This window comes from Toxotes jaculatrix, chromosome 2, assembly GCF_017976425.1.
Source record: "Toxotes jaculatrix isolate fToxJac2 chromosome 2, fToxJac2.pri, whole genome shotgun sequence".
Taxonomy (NCBI): domain Eukaryota; kingdom Metazoa; phylum Chordata; class Actinopteri; family Toxotidae; genus Toxotes; species Toxotes jaculatrix.
Genome location: NC_054395.1, coordinates 26393047 through 26405969, shown reverse-complemented (window position 1 = coordinate 26405969; position 12923 = coordinate 26393047). Strand labels below are relative to the sequence as shown.

Sequence of the window (12923 nt, the reverse complement as noted above, 5' to 3'; positions counted from 1 at the left end):
ATGAGCGGTTAGTTGAGAGAGGGAGGGACAAATGGGAATCCTTTTGGAGTATGGGTCTCATCTAATCGCCATGATCAGATCAATCTATGGTACATTACCTAGGAAAATGTTTTCTTCAAATGAAACAGCTCGTCGGTTTGCATTTACCTGTAGTCCATTGTGTGTCTATTTGTTGTATTTACCTTGGTCGGTGGGGATGAGTGGGACATCCTTGGCAGCAGGGGACACACAGAGTATCTGGTTGCCATTGACCTGTCCCTCCACCTCCGTCAGGTTGCCAAAAGAACAGGTGATGCCTGCAGAAAGGTCTGGAACATCGCTCACCCTCACCAGCAGCTGCACATGGGTGTGGGGAACATATCAATAGTTTGTTATACACAGCAGTTTGAACATGGATCAAAATGAGCAGTAGGGTCAACCATGTGTTAAATTACTACACAGGATCAGGGCACAGCATACAGGACGATAGGATGTTAGATCAGCAGAGAAAAGAGAGAAAAAAATTCTTATTGCAAAAGCACTGGCATTTGCATCTTTGGTAAGATGAGACGTGATTGGCTGGGAAAAATGTGAAAAAAAAAGCATAGTGGTTTGAATGTAGCAGCGTAATAAGTTTCAAATAAAATGCAAAAAGAACACACTGCTGCTGGCAAAGCTATTCATCCACTTTGCCCAGAAATGTTGCTGTGTCTTAAAAACGTTGTCAGTGCCATAATAAGTGTGTTTAGATCTTAATCTCTTATTTGAGAGTAGAAGGTATCAGTCCAGAGGTGGAGACAGACGTTGTGATTCAGTCAATATGCAGCACTGAGCTGCAAAATAGGAAATTGGAAAAAGACATGGCCGAAACAACAAATTTTATTTGTTGAGAGAGAGAGAAAAAAAAAAACATTAAAAAACCTGCGCTCACACATTCACACATGATGTGAGGTACATATGCAATATACCACACACAGAGAGGCGTTTGAAGTCATTCTCTGGAGAGCAGTGACACTGGGGCTGGAGCATTCAGCTGCTCTGCCTATAAATAAATGTATTCTGCGCACAGGGTGTGTGATCTGGCTCTCCAGCCAAGTGAGGCAGCCTGGATAATTATCACCATGGCATTTCACAGCCTTGTTCCATTAGCTGTTATTTTTGGGCCATACCGTTTGAAGTTTCTCTTTGTTTTATCTGCCTCTCACTAAACACCGCAGGGCTACTGGGACAGGCAAGGCAGCTGAGCAGCTTAACTGTAGGCCTTTCAAGAGATGCTGACTGTCTCAGTAGCTGACTACACTGCCTCCCTCGTTAGCTGGCTTACTCCGGTACCCATTGAGAGGATGGATGATTTCTCTTTTTTTTTTATTTTTCGGCTGAGGACCTCTTGTCTTACTCTGTTTTACTATCACCGTGTTTGTGTTGCTCCAGTCTGAGGTGTGTCAGAGAGATCCTTGATTACAGCAATCACAGCAATCAATGTCTTTTGTTCAATGTAGAATTCCCTGAGTAACCTCTCACATTAATTAGCTCTCATCATTTTTCTGAGACACACATATACAGATAAACACTCAAAATTTGCTGATGCACATGCTCACATACACACACACACACACACACGCACACACACGCAGCAAGGCTGCTACAGAAACTAAGCTTGTCTCCGAGTGCTAAGCCTTTGCTCTTTTTGTTCTCCTGTCCTCCCTGATGATGATGATGGCAGTGGTGGGTGTTTTTGCAGCTTGGCAGCACCGACCGGTCTAATTGGTGGCAGAGTTTTAATAAAGGTAATTTGATTGTTTTCTCTGTGTTTCTGTCTCTCCCGGGGCCCACATGAAGAGACTGTGTTGTCATGGAGATAGCTGTCTGCCCCTGTGGAATTTGTGAGCGATTTTTTTTTTTTTTGTGGCTGGTTTGGTGAGATGACCCTGTTGCTGGTATGGCTGACATGGAAACAAACATAACTGCTAACATGTTGTCAGACAAACTGCTGTTTGTAAACTGGAAAATAGGGCAAAGGTTTACTGAGGGCGAGATATCACGGGGTGCAGGGTGCCAGAGCCAGAGTTACTGCCAGAGCTACTGGCACATTTATGAGATTTTTTTTTTTTTCAAGTTTAACCAGTTAGATTAAAGGATTTACCCAAAAGACAAGGAAAAATGTCTATGTCTGTCATCCGTCATTTTTGTTGGACCATAATGTTGAAATATTACATCTGAAAAACTGTAAGGCAGCATCTCTTGCCAGAAATCTTCACATTTTAGGAGATAACCTTGTTATGAGCAGTTTCTCTTGGAAGTATTTTCAATGAAAGTATGTTAAATACCAGATAGATTTCAAGTGCACATGTGGGATGTTAATCAGAAACTGACATTTCTGATTCTGACACATCCAAACCTGAGCAAATCAATCTGGGCATACTGAAAAACGTATTTTATCTTTTGTGTTTTGAATAAATTGATTCTTTAACAGTGTGGGTATTTAAAAATCTAACGTGTGTGTCCACACGTGCACGAGTGCATAATTCGCCAGACCCTGGACAGGCAGAGCCTTGCACTGATGCTCTATCTGCCTGTTTTTGTTCAGTCCATGTGGAAATACCGCACTCTACTCAGCTGCACTTGGACAACTTTAACACCTACACATCCACCCACACAAACATGTCTTGGCACACATACTGACTGCTCTGTATCAAGTGAGCATATGCACGGTGAAAAGCCCACGTAGAGCTATTATGAACCATCCCATCTAATGTTTATGCATCAGCTACAATCAAGACTAGGCGAACTGCTACGTGGGACCATTTAAAATGTTCTGCCTCTGTACGTGGGTAGGGAATATGTAGATGGAAGCTAATTTTTCATTGTGATGTGTGCAAGTGGTGGTTGAAATTACAGGTGTTTGGCATTTTGTGTGTGTGTGTGTGTGTGTACTGTATGTACTAATGTGTGTGTCTGTGTAAACTTACAGGTACGCTGGGTTCTGACACTGCAATGCTGTCTGGGTACACCGTGGCCTTCACACATTGGTTGATAGAAGCGGCGAAACGATAAGGCTCATCTGCACGCTCACACCGGTTCCTCTGAGAGCAGCTGAGCAGGGAGGAGAGGGAGGGACAGAGACAGAGACAGACGGAGGTTACTGATATTTGTTTTTCAACAGGTACATAAATAAAAACGAAAAAGAGCAGCAACCAAAGCTATCACATCACAGAGAAAAAATAGACACGTTTCCATGTTTGAATGGGAAGTAAAACATAAGAAACTCCATGAATAACAACAATAATAATGATGATACAATAAAATAAATAATAATAATAAATAACAGGAAAAAAAGAGATGCTACCAAAGTTGTAATAGGAAAGAAAACTTTGAAAATGAAAAATAGAGGAAATGTATGAAAACAATGAAACAGCAACAACAACAACAGTGATAGAAATGGAAACTGATCTTACAATAAATGCTGCGGTGAAAACACTATGTGACAATTTAAGTTGGGAGAAAGACAAATTGCCAGTGTTGTGACAGAAATTAAAACCCCATCCCACAACAGAAGGAAGGGGAGGGAAAGAAGGGGATGAAAAATGTCAAAAACACTAACGGTAAATATTGTCTAAGAAATGGAATATTAAACAATGCTGTAAAAGGAATAAAAAGAAAACATCCAGCAGTGGTGCTGTGAGGAGGAAAAACCTCTGTGTCTCCTTTACATGATGTTAATAGCTCACTTTTGTTGACAGATTATATGACAGGAATATTTTTCAGGGTAGATTGATTACCCCTACTGCTACCAGACACTGTATGGACACATTATAGTTAACAGAAGTGGACATCATCCACCTTTTGATCCACTGTTTTGCCTTCAGACATCTGCACTGGTCACTAACAGCCTTTAAAATTACACCACACGTTTAGGGCTTCTTGGCTCTTTTTTCTTGTCTTTTCAGTTTCTGTGCTGTCTGTAATAGTCATGTAGATTTGTTTGTTTGGTGTTGATTAAGGCTATAAATGTGACATGCAGTCTGGGTAAGTTATATTGTTTTTACCATACTCTTTTTTTTTTGTCTTAGTTTGGAAAACAGACGACATACTGAAGACATCATGTGAAACCATTTTGTTGTTTTGCTGGATTGCTTAAAAACCCCCAATTACAAAATAGCTCACACTGGTAAAAATGTGTATTTCATGACACTCTCATCATCAGTGACAGCGGGCTTCCAGGACTTGTAGCTCTAAAAGTTTTATAAACTTGTAGGTGATAATGGCCTCCAGGAAGTGATGCTTTCCCAGTCAACCACAGAGAGACGTGGCAGCAACAGCAGAGGAACCACCACCTGCCTCCAGTGGGTAATTTAATACACCATATTAACATTAACCATGAAGCCGCAGCACTAAGCGCTACACACCCAAATTATATCCTTCAATCACTGTATAACTTTGGAGACGTAACTAGTGCAAATTATACACTGTTCACTCATAAGAGATCTTAATGGTCAGACAGTGTATCAAGTACCACACAACACCCCCACAATCCACCACATCCCTCATTAAAAACTCAGCCGCCTCCTCCTTCTTATTAAAACTGTGTGTGCCCGCCACCCCATTACACCACAGGCTCTCTATCCTCATCCAACCCAGCAGTCTAAGTGTCTGGCTAACTGGCTGTCTGGTCACAGTGGCTCTAATTGGACTCCGATGGGTCAGCCGCTATCCGTGGTGCTGATGTGCCACTACAAGCCCTGTCCATTCTACCCCTGGCTGCTAACTGTGTGTGCGTGGTGTGCGTGCGTTAGGACCCATATCATGCCTCCTAACCACATACTCTCACACATACTGACTCGAAGCTACATGTTCATCCACAGCCTCTGTGTGTAATTATGTTGTCAGAAGTTCAAGCCATATCCAGCAGACTCACATGAAGAGGCACAAGCACACCAAGGTTCACATGCACACATGCAGACACGCCAGGTATGCAACGCTCATATGCACGGTACTCCCTGGGGATTTCAGAGAGCAGGAAAGTGTAGAATTACAGCAGCAGTGTGAGTCTCCCACTGGTAAAGGGGAAGGGGGGGGGGCACAGCAACAGGATTTTGTTCCCCCCAAAATGATTATTTTCCTCATTCACCACAATGGGAATTGTATTTCTACACCTTAAACGTGACATTTTTTATTGTTACTCCCGATATGAATTCTTTTGCCTCATCATTTTACACATTTGACTCCATCGCTGTTGCATTTGCCACATTTCCCTCTCTTTCTCCTCTACCTAGCCACGTCTCTCCCTTTTGTCTCACTCTTTCACAAGTTGAAATTAGTACACCTTTCTTAGGCAAGGTGCTACTCCGTCTGCAATTTGGCACGTCTTTTACATCCACAATATCAGCAGAAAATGACACTTAATGTGCTTTCAGGTGTGGGCTACGGCACAATGTTTTATGCATGTCTCCAAGCAGTATGGGTACAGATGCAAAAACCTGGGCGGTCATTAACTGACAAAAAGCCCTGCATTGATTTTCCTCACTGTGATTTTTTTTTTTTTTTTTTTTTAAATAAAACTCATTTCGGTGCGGTGAAGTAAGATGAGGGCGCAGCAAAGGGGTGAGGCAGCGGGGGTGGGAGGAGTACAGGATGGCTGCTGTTGCCATGGTTTCAGGAGATGGCCATTATCTCTGTGTAGTTAGAAGCTGACCCCTTGCCTCTCTCATTAGCTGAAGTGCATGCCACTGAGTGTTGACTAGAATCCTGCCTTCCTCATATTCCCCCTCCTGACCCCCTCCCCTGCGCACCTCCCTTATCCTCCTGTCTGGCTCTGGCCTGTCACTCAGTAGCTTTGCCGATGCTTTGTGTTCCATCACTCAAGAGTCTTGAGGGGTGGAGGTGCGGGGGTTTGGGGCTCACACGGAGAAATAAGGAATTCAATTTCTTTGTAAAAAAAAAAAAAGAAGAAAGAAACACACACACACACACACTTGTACTCACCTCCATGCATATGCACAGATTGACAGTACAAATGCATGTAGTTCTTTCAGCCCGTCTCCTGTAATAAGCAGCTCATAGCTATTTTCCCTCCAGCGGCTGCTGCAGGCAGTCGACCTGGGTCTTACACTCTCTAAGCCCTGTCCATGGTGCTGAAATTGCTGCTTGCTCTTCCATCATTACGACTCTCTGTCATGCACAACTCCACTGCAGGGTACGAATGCAGCTGTAAGTGGAAGTCACATTTCATGCGGTCATGTAAGGTGAGTGGGAAAACAAAACACATACACATAAAAAAAAAAAAAAAAAAAAAAAAGCAAAAGGAGAGCGCACAGCTTCCTCCCGTGGCAGCATGTGTGGGCTACACCGTCAGAGCTCTGAGGTGCAAATGAACTGTCACAGCATATGTAATCTAATATAGTAAACTATATCTAATGTACAGTGTAATTTGTGGTGTTATGTAGCAGCAGAAGCACTTTCTATAGGTCGGGAGGATGAAGGCAGCGGAGGCCAGACCTCTGGGTCTGCTCCACCAGTGCCTGCTTTCTTATTCTATTGCCCTAGACAGGCAATTACACTGTCGCCTCACACATCCATTCACACATACACGCTGAAACACACAGACACATACCCCCATAAGGCAGCGGAGCTGGAATGAATTTTAAAGTGGAGAGGGGGGTATCCAGCTTTGGATGATGTAATAGAAGAGTGAACTTTTTCACATCAACTTCCTTTTAATCTCAGGGTAGCCTGCTGTTTTAGTACAACTAAAATATGGTTAGAAATACATTCCCTCTTCTCATCAGGGTACTTCCAGCTTTTTTTTTTTTTTAGGCACAATGGTCTACAAACAAGGGTTGAGCGCACCCTCTAGGCCCTCTGTGGTGTGCGGCACGATAGAAGTTAAGGACAAGTGGGTGCCGAGTCAATAGGAGCATCCTGCCTCCTGCACATTGAGACTCCTCTGTTTCTCAATCTGAGAAATGTTACACTGCAACCAACCAACCAATCAACCAACCAACCAACCAACCAATCAACCAACCAACCAACCAACCAGTCAATATGTTTTCTTTCTTCTTTTTAAATAAGGTTTGAAACAGAATCAAAATTCATGGCCTATTAAATCCAACACGCCTAACATATAAACAGACAGCACCACAGCAGAGTGAGGTTTAGTCCCTCAGGCTTATTCTCCAAAGTACTGAGTGCGCCTATCACCCCCACAGCATCGGCTATTTAATACTTTGTTCATGCAGCTCTTCAAATGACGGAGACTTGAGAAACTCGGCTCAGTTGTGGCACTGGACATCGGTACAGTGAAGCGGAAACGCAAAAGCGTTTCTGAAATCTGAAAGAGGGGACACAAAAAATCTCTTTGTCCCTGCTGTTCTGGCACCAGCAGCATAAGAGAGCACAGCCTCAGACAAAAATATGTAAACTCAAATGTGCATCCACATGAATGTGCACATATATATATATATATATATATATATATATATATAATAACATAGAGTCGCTTGCACATAATCCTTCACACTTTTATACATACACATCCTGGACTTGACAGCAGAGCAGGAGAGGCAGGCAACAGGGAAAGATTTCTGCTCTTCTATCCCTCCTCCCCTTCTCTTACCACATCTTAGGACTTCAGTGAAAGTGTGAAGGCCTGTCTGATTGCAGCTCTAGCTGTGAGCACCATGTTTAGAAACAGGAGGGGAGAACAGAGGGAGCCATTTTAAAATTACCTTCTTTCCCTCACTAGAGCCCCAGACCACAAAACCCCACACACACAGAAAGGAAAATGAGAGCAGAGCAGAGCAGAGAGGCTTTGGTGGCAGGGTGGAGGGGTGGAGGTGAAAAGGAGTAGGATGGGAAGATGTAGGTACAGAGAGGATGAACCAGAGGTGCATTGAATATTTGATGGTGCTTAACAAAGCTTTACTAGTCTTAAGTGGTAACCCATTATGTTAGAGAATCACTGGCATGATTTGATTTGGTTGGATGGAACCTAGTCTGGGGGCTCTGCATTTCTCCAGAAACACATGTTAATGTAAACATGTATGAAGACTGACTGCGCTGGGATTTTGGCTCCCCAACATGAAAAGAAGAATCATTAGGTGAGCAGTGATGTGCAGGGCTGCCTACACACACGCACACGCACACACACAGACGCACACACACACACACACACACACACACACACACACACACACACACACACACACACACACACACACACACACACACACACACACACACACACACACACACACACACACACACACACACCTCCCTTCAGTGTTTTATCTTCATACTGAGTGATTCAGGGCATTTGTTTCTTACTGCTGCATCCCTAAAGAGTGAGAATATCCATTTAAATGCAGACCACAAGAGGTACAAAGGAAAGTGAAGGAGGAATAAAAAAAAAAAAGGAAGAAAAAAAGCAGGGTTTTCAATTTCAAACCACCACCAGAGATGGTAAACTTCACCAGCTCAAGTTGCTGCGTGGGGCTTGGGCTGACATGTGAGGACACAGTTTGAAACCCAGAGTTCATGTCAGGGGTCAAACCCACTGCTGCAACTCGTAGTCCATCTCCTGTAGCAGCTGATAATGTCACTACAGGACACCACCAGCAGGACACAAGCACAGTGTGGCCACAACCCATTCACTTCATCTTCTTATAGATCCAGAAACTATTGTAGTGTAAACTGAGTCAACTCATATATACACAAACAGTAAAACGTGCTCATAGGCACATGTGAACACGCATATGTTGTTCAAGCAAGCCCAGTGTGTCAGTCTCTGTTAAAGATACTGAGTGAGGGCAGGGGAAAGAGAGGGGAGATAAAGTGAGAAAAAAAGATTTACAAAGAGACCATTGCTCAGTGTTCTGCATCAAGCTATAGCTTCACTTGTGTGGGCAGAGCAGAGAGAGAGAGAGAGAGAGAGAGAAAGAGAGAGAAAGCAAAAGAAAACGCATAAGAAAAAGGAGAAGAATGGGAGGAAGCTGCGCAGGGATAGAAGCATTTCAAAATGTATGAGCAAGCAAGAGATACAGACACACAGAAGCTTTTAGGATCATTAACTGTTATATGTAGCCTGCTCATTCATACTGTACATACTGATGCAGTATTTCCACCATCATGTTACCAACCTGTACTAGTTCTACGTCCGAGGAATCTATGGAAATATTGATAGACCTGCATGTTCGTGATCGATATCTCATTAAGCACAATTGGGAAGATGGATGCAGCTCGTCTCTGACCGCTAACTGTGGCGGTAGCTGATGAGTCGGCCATTAGACACACACAGTCTGACATCCACAATGGGCTGAAGCAGCCATTTTCATTGCTAGGCTAATTGTTGTTGGCGTTGGCACATTAGAGGAGATTTTATGGTCGGTATTCGACATCATCCATAGCACGGGGGGGGGAATGTGCCACATAGACAGTCCGAAGAAGCAAGTTGCAGTCATAAAAATAGGATTGTTGCATTTCATTTTTGGAGAGAAGAGAAAGCAGGGAAGGAATTTCTTAAAGTCTTAAATTCCTCCCTGCTTTCGCTTAAATCCTGGGTCACATTCCAAAAAAAAAAAAAAAACTACCCTGTTTAAGAATTGGCTGTGTCGCAAAACCTTATTCTTCCTGTCGACAGAGTGTACCCCTATCATGCGCTCCAACCAGGATGCTGAACAAATCGTTTGACAGCATTTAAGCTCGTAACACCAATTTGTGAAAAGTGGACAGCTGTGCCATTCAGGCTGCTGTGTGGGTTGTTACTGAAACAGATCTGAGCAGTTCAGCCACATGCAGACTGACAGTACAATACAACACAGTATCACAGTGTAGTAGTGATATGTTATTCTGCTCAGAGCGGCCCTCAAATGCTGACTCACTCTCTGCTGGGGCCTACTACACCAATAGCCCTAAGCTGTCATCCACACAACAAACTAGCGCTGACTTCGACACACTGAACAGAATTTCTTATGCGCTTATTACATAACTGAAACCTATCACCGTTCGCTACATCACTCAAATTCTAAAGCTTATGATAAACAGTATTAGAGAAACGCTCCGTACTGGTTAACTGCTGACCTCGGTGCTGGATCACTCGTCCAATCTACACTCTTGGACAGAAGTCAGACTTGTGACTAATCCTGACAAATCTCAATAAAAACCGCTAGTCCTCTCCTGGAATGTGGGAGCGAGCTGACAGGATGGAGGGAGAACAGAGTGATGCGGGACGTTTTGAGATGGAAAAGCCTCTTTTGGGCATGATTAGAGAGCTAATCTAACGACGACGAGTTGCAGGCTAAGGGAGAGAGAGCGAGAGAGAGAGAGAAAGCATCACCATAACTCCGTGTTTTTGGATTGTGGTCAGACGAAGGCTGAACTACCCATTCACGGGACTGTGACTGAAGAGCGCTTGAGATGATGAGCTCCCTTTGAGCTGCAATCAAAATGCTGCTCGGTTTTGTGGGCCGATGAGTGTGCGGCATCAAACACTCTCTCCCTCTCTCATTCTCGTCCCCTCATTCTTATCCCCTCTCTTTTTTTTCCCCTCTCATTCTTCATGCATTCAGTGGATGCCTAGCAGCTGCTGGTAATTAAAGGACTTTAGAGTCTCACAACACACTGAATCAGAGGAAGAAGAAAGAGAGCAGAAAGACAGGGACGACTGAGACGCCACCTCACCACCCCTGTCTCACATTCTCTCCTTGTCCTCATCATCGCAAACCAAGCTAATGTCCCTCTGTGTTCCTAATTAGCCACCTTAGAAAGCTGCACTTCAATGAGTATGCAAGCACAAACATAAAGAAAAAGGGGGGGGGGGGACGACACAATGTTTGTAGGGGAAGCAAAGAGGATGGATATTGTAGATGGCAGCTGTATAAGACGGGAGGGGGGTGATCAAAGTGAGGGGTGTTTATATGTGGCAAGCCAACCATCTCTGGAGTGTGGAAGAGCTGATTCCAGAGGGGAAAGTGTCTAAATGGGAGACAGCGCCGTAGTGAGCTGAGGGGAGATGAGTGGCATAGCTTAGACGCTAGCTTTGCTGCGAGGGGAGAGAGGGAGGTACATGCAAACATGGGAAAGGGGAAAAGATAATTTTCTAAAATCAACAATGGCTTAGGGATGGATGATGGAGAATTGGAGAAATTGAGGGAAAAGGGGGCAGAAGGAAGCGGCAGTGATCACAGCTGTGGATGGCACCACGGCTGGCAAGAAATTTAATTCTGGGTGTGTGGGACGAGGGGAGCTCTTCACCAGAAGTGTGCAGCTGCTTTTCTCCAGCAGAATTTCACAGATACTTCCTTCTGCTCTTAGTTATGTTGTATATTCATGCAGTCTTCATGATAACTACACTCATGTCACAAACCCCTTCAGGTTTACAGGTAATAGTTCATCTAATTTTGCTTTGCGGTGCCATTACAACAAGACAAGTTGATGAGATTACATAATTAACTCAGCACATGTAACTTCTTCTTTTTAATGAAGGAGTTTGTCTTTTCTGATTTCCAGCATATTTACCCTGAGGTGTTTTTTTTTTTTTTTAATCAGCCACTATGGTGACAGAGAGAAGAGTCACATGTAACTTAGACCACTGTCTGGATTTGAATCAGGGATATTGCAGCTATTTATAGTTATGTGTATTATTTTATGGCATTTTCTGGTGGGGAGTCATGTAATTATAAGTGGCAGCCTGACATGAATGCTTTGTCTACAGTAGAAGAAGGTTGACTACGATGTGAAGGTGTATTTAAAAAAAAAAATTCTCTCAGTCTTTACCACATCTTCGTTTTCGATCTGCCAGCTTTTCCACCTCAGCCAAATGTAGACTTTTTTTTTCTCGCAATATTCCACTTCCTCTCTGTTTATTATCTGCTAACTGAAAATGAACATAGAAGCCAACACGATTAGCTGCAAGAAGAGCGAACTGTCCAGTTACTTCTTTTCCTCTCAGCAGTAAACTCAGCCAGAGCTGACACAGGTCCTACCACACTCACTGCAGGGTCAGGCCAGAGAAAGGGGGATTAGGACTAGGGACAGGTGGCACGAGGGTCCGCAGTGTTTCGTGAACAGATGGCTGATCTGATGTGAATCGGGGTGCTGACCTTTTCTCCCCATGGTACAGTACAGCGGTCCACACAAGTGTTTATGCATGTACAAAAAAAAAAAAAAAAAAAAAAAAAAAAATCGGACCCACTTTCAGACGCAAGCACTCACACACATGCTTGAGAGCGTCTTTACACACCAGATACACCTCACAGCCGCTTTCACCATAACAGCTTTCAAAACCCATTCACCTTTTAGCATCAGGACCTCTTACAGGCGGTGGATTCAAATTCCTACCAGCCTGAATTATTCCATTCCCTACCACACCTACACAAAAGCACATGATTAACAGCCTTGCACGGAGGCTAATGTTGTGGTAAATGATCCCTGTGTGAAGGCACGCAGACTGCAGAGAATACAGAGCTTTAGCCAGCCCCTCCCGCACCTCCGCCGGCGCATGCTGAATTACCTTGTCGCTAGGCAATTATTTGTCCTGTCCCAGCTTTGGAGTGATGTAAATTACTTTAAGTGCACTTTGCAGGGGCCGCCATCACGATAATGATGATTGCGGCGGTGCTCTGATACACACAAATATTCAGCTATACCTTTAAAGAGAGGGTCTGCATTTAGAAGGGGCTGTAAGTGGGGAATTCAAGACATAGCAGCCAAGAAAAAAAGCTCTGACTGATGAGAGAATGTGTGCTTAAGAAACAAAGAAGGAGAGATGGATACGAAGCAGAATTTCTTCCTTGCTTTTTTAGTATTGTGTTGTATTCATCTTCTGTCCCCGCTATACCTTCACCATTTCATCCAACTACCATCACTTCAGTTCCATTTACAGATGAATACTGCAGTGAATGGTATCCTACAGAAACATGACAAATATACATGTTTTAATGTGCTTTTTC

General features: G+C 43.6%; 1 protein-coding gene across 1 annotated transcript in view; it reads right to left on the bottom strand.

Annotated features, from left to right (window-relative positions):
* plxna2 (plexin A2) overlaps positions 1 to 12923 on the bottom strand; it is a 164462-nt gene that overhangs the window by 61480 nt on the left and 90059 nt on the right. Inside the window, exons 6-7 of the mRNA XM_041050953.1 lie at positions 2949 to 3072; positions 183 to 336 (exon numbers count right to left, since the gene is read on the bottom strand). Of these exons, the coding sequence (XP_040906887.1) occupies positions 183 to 336; positions 2949 to 3072 (278 nt within the window). The remainder of the gene's footprint in view (positions 1 to 182; positions 337 to 2948; positions 3073 to 12923) is intronic.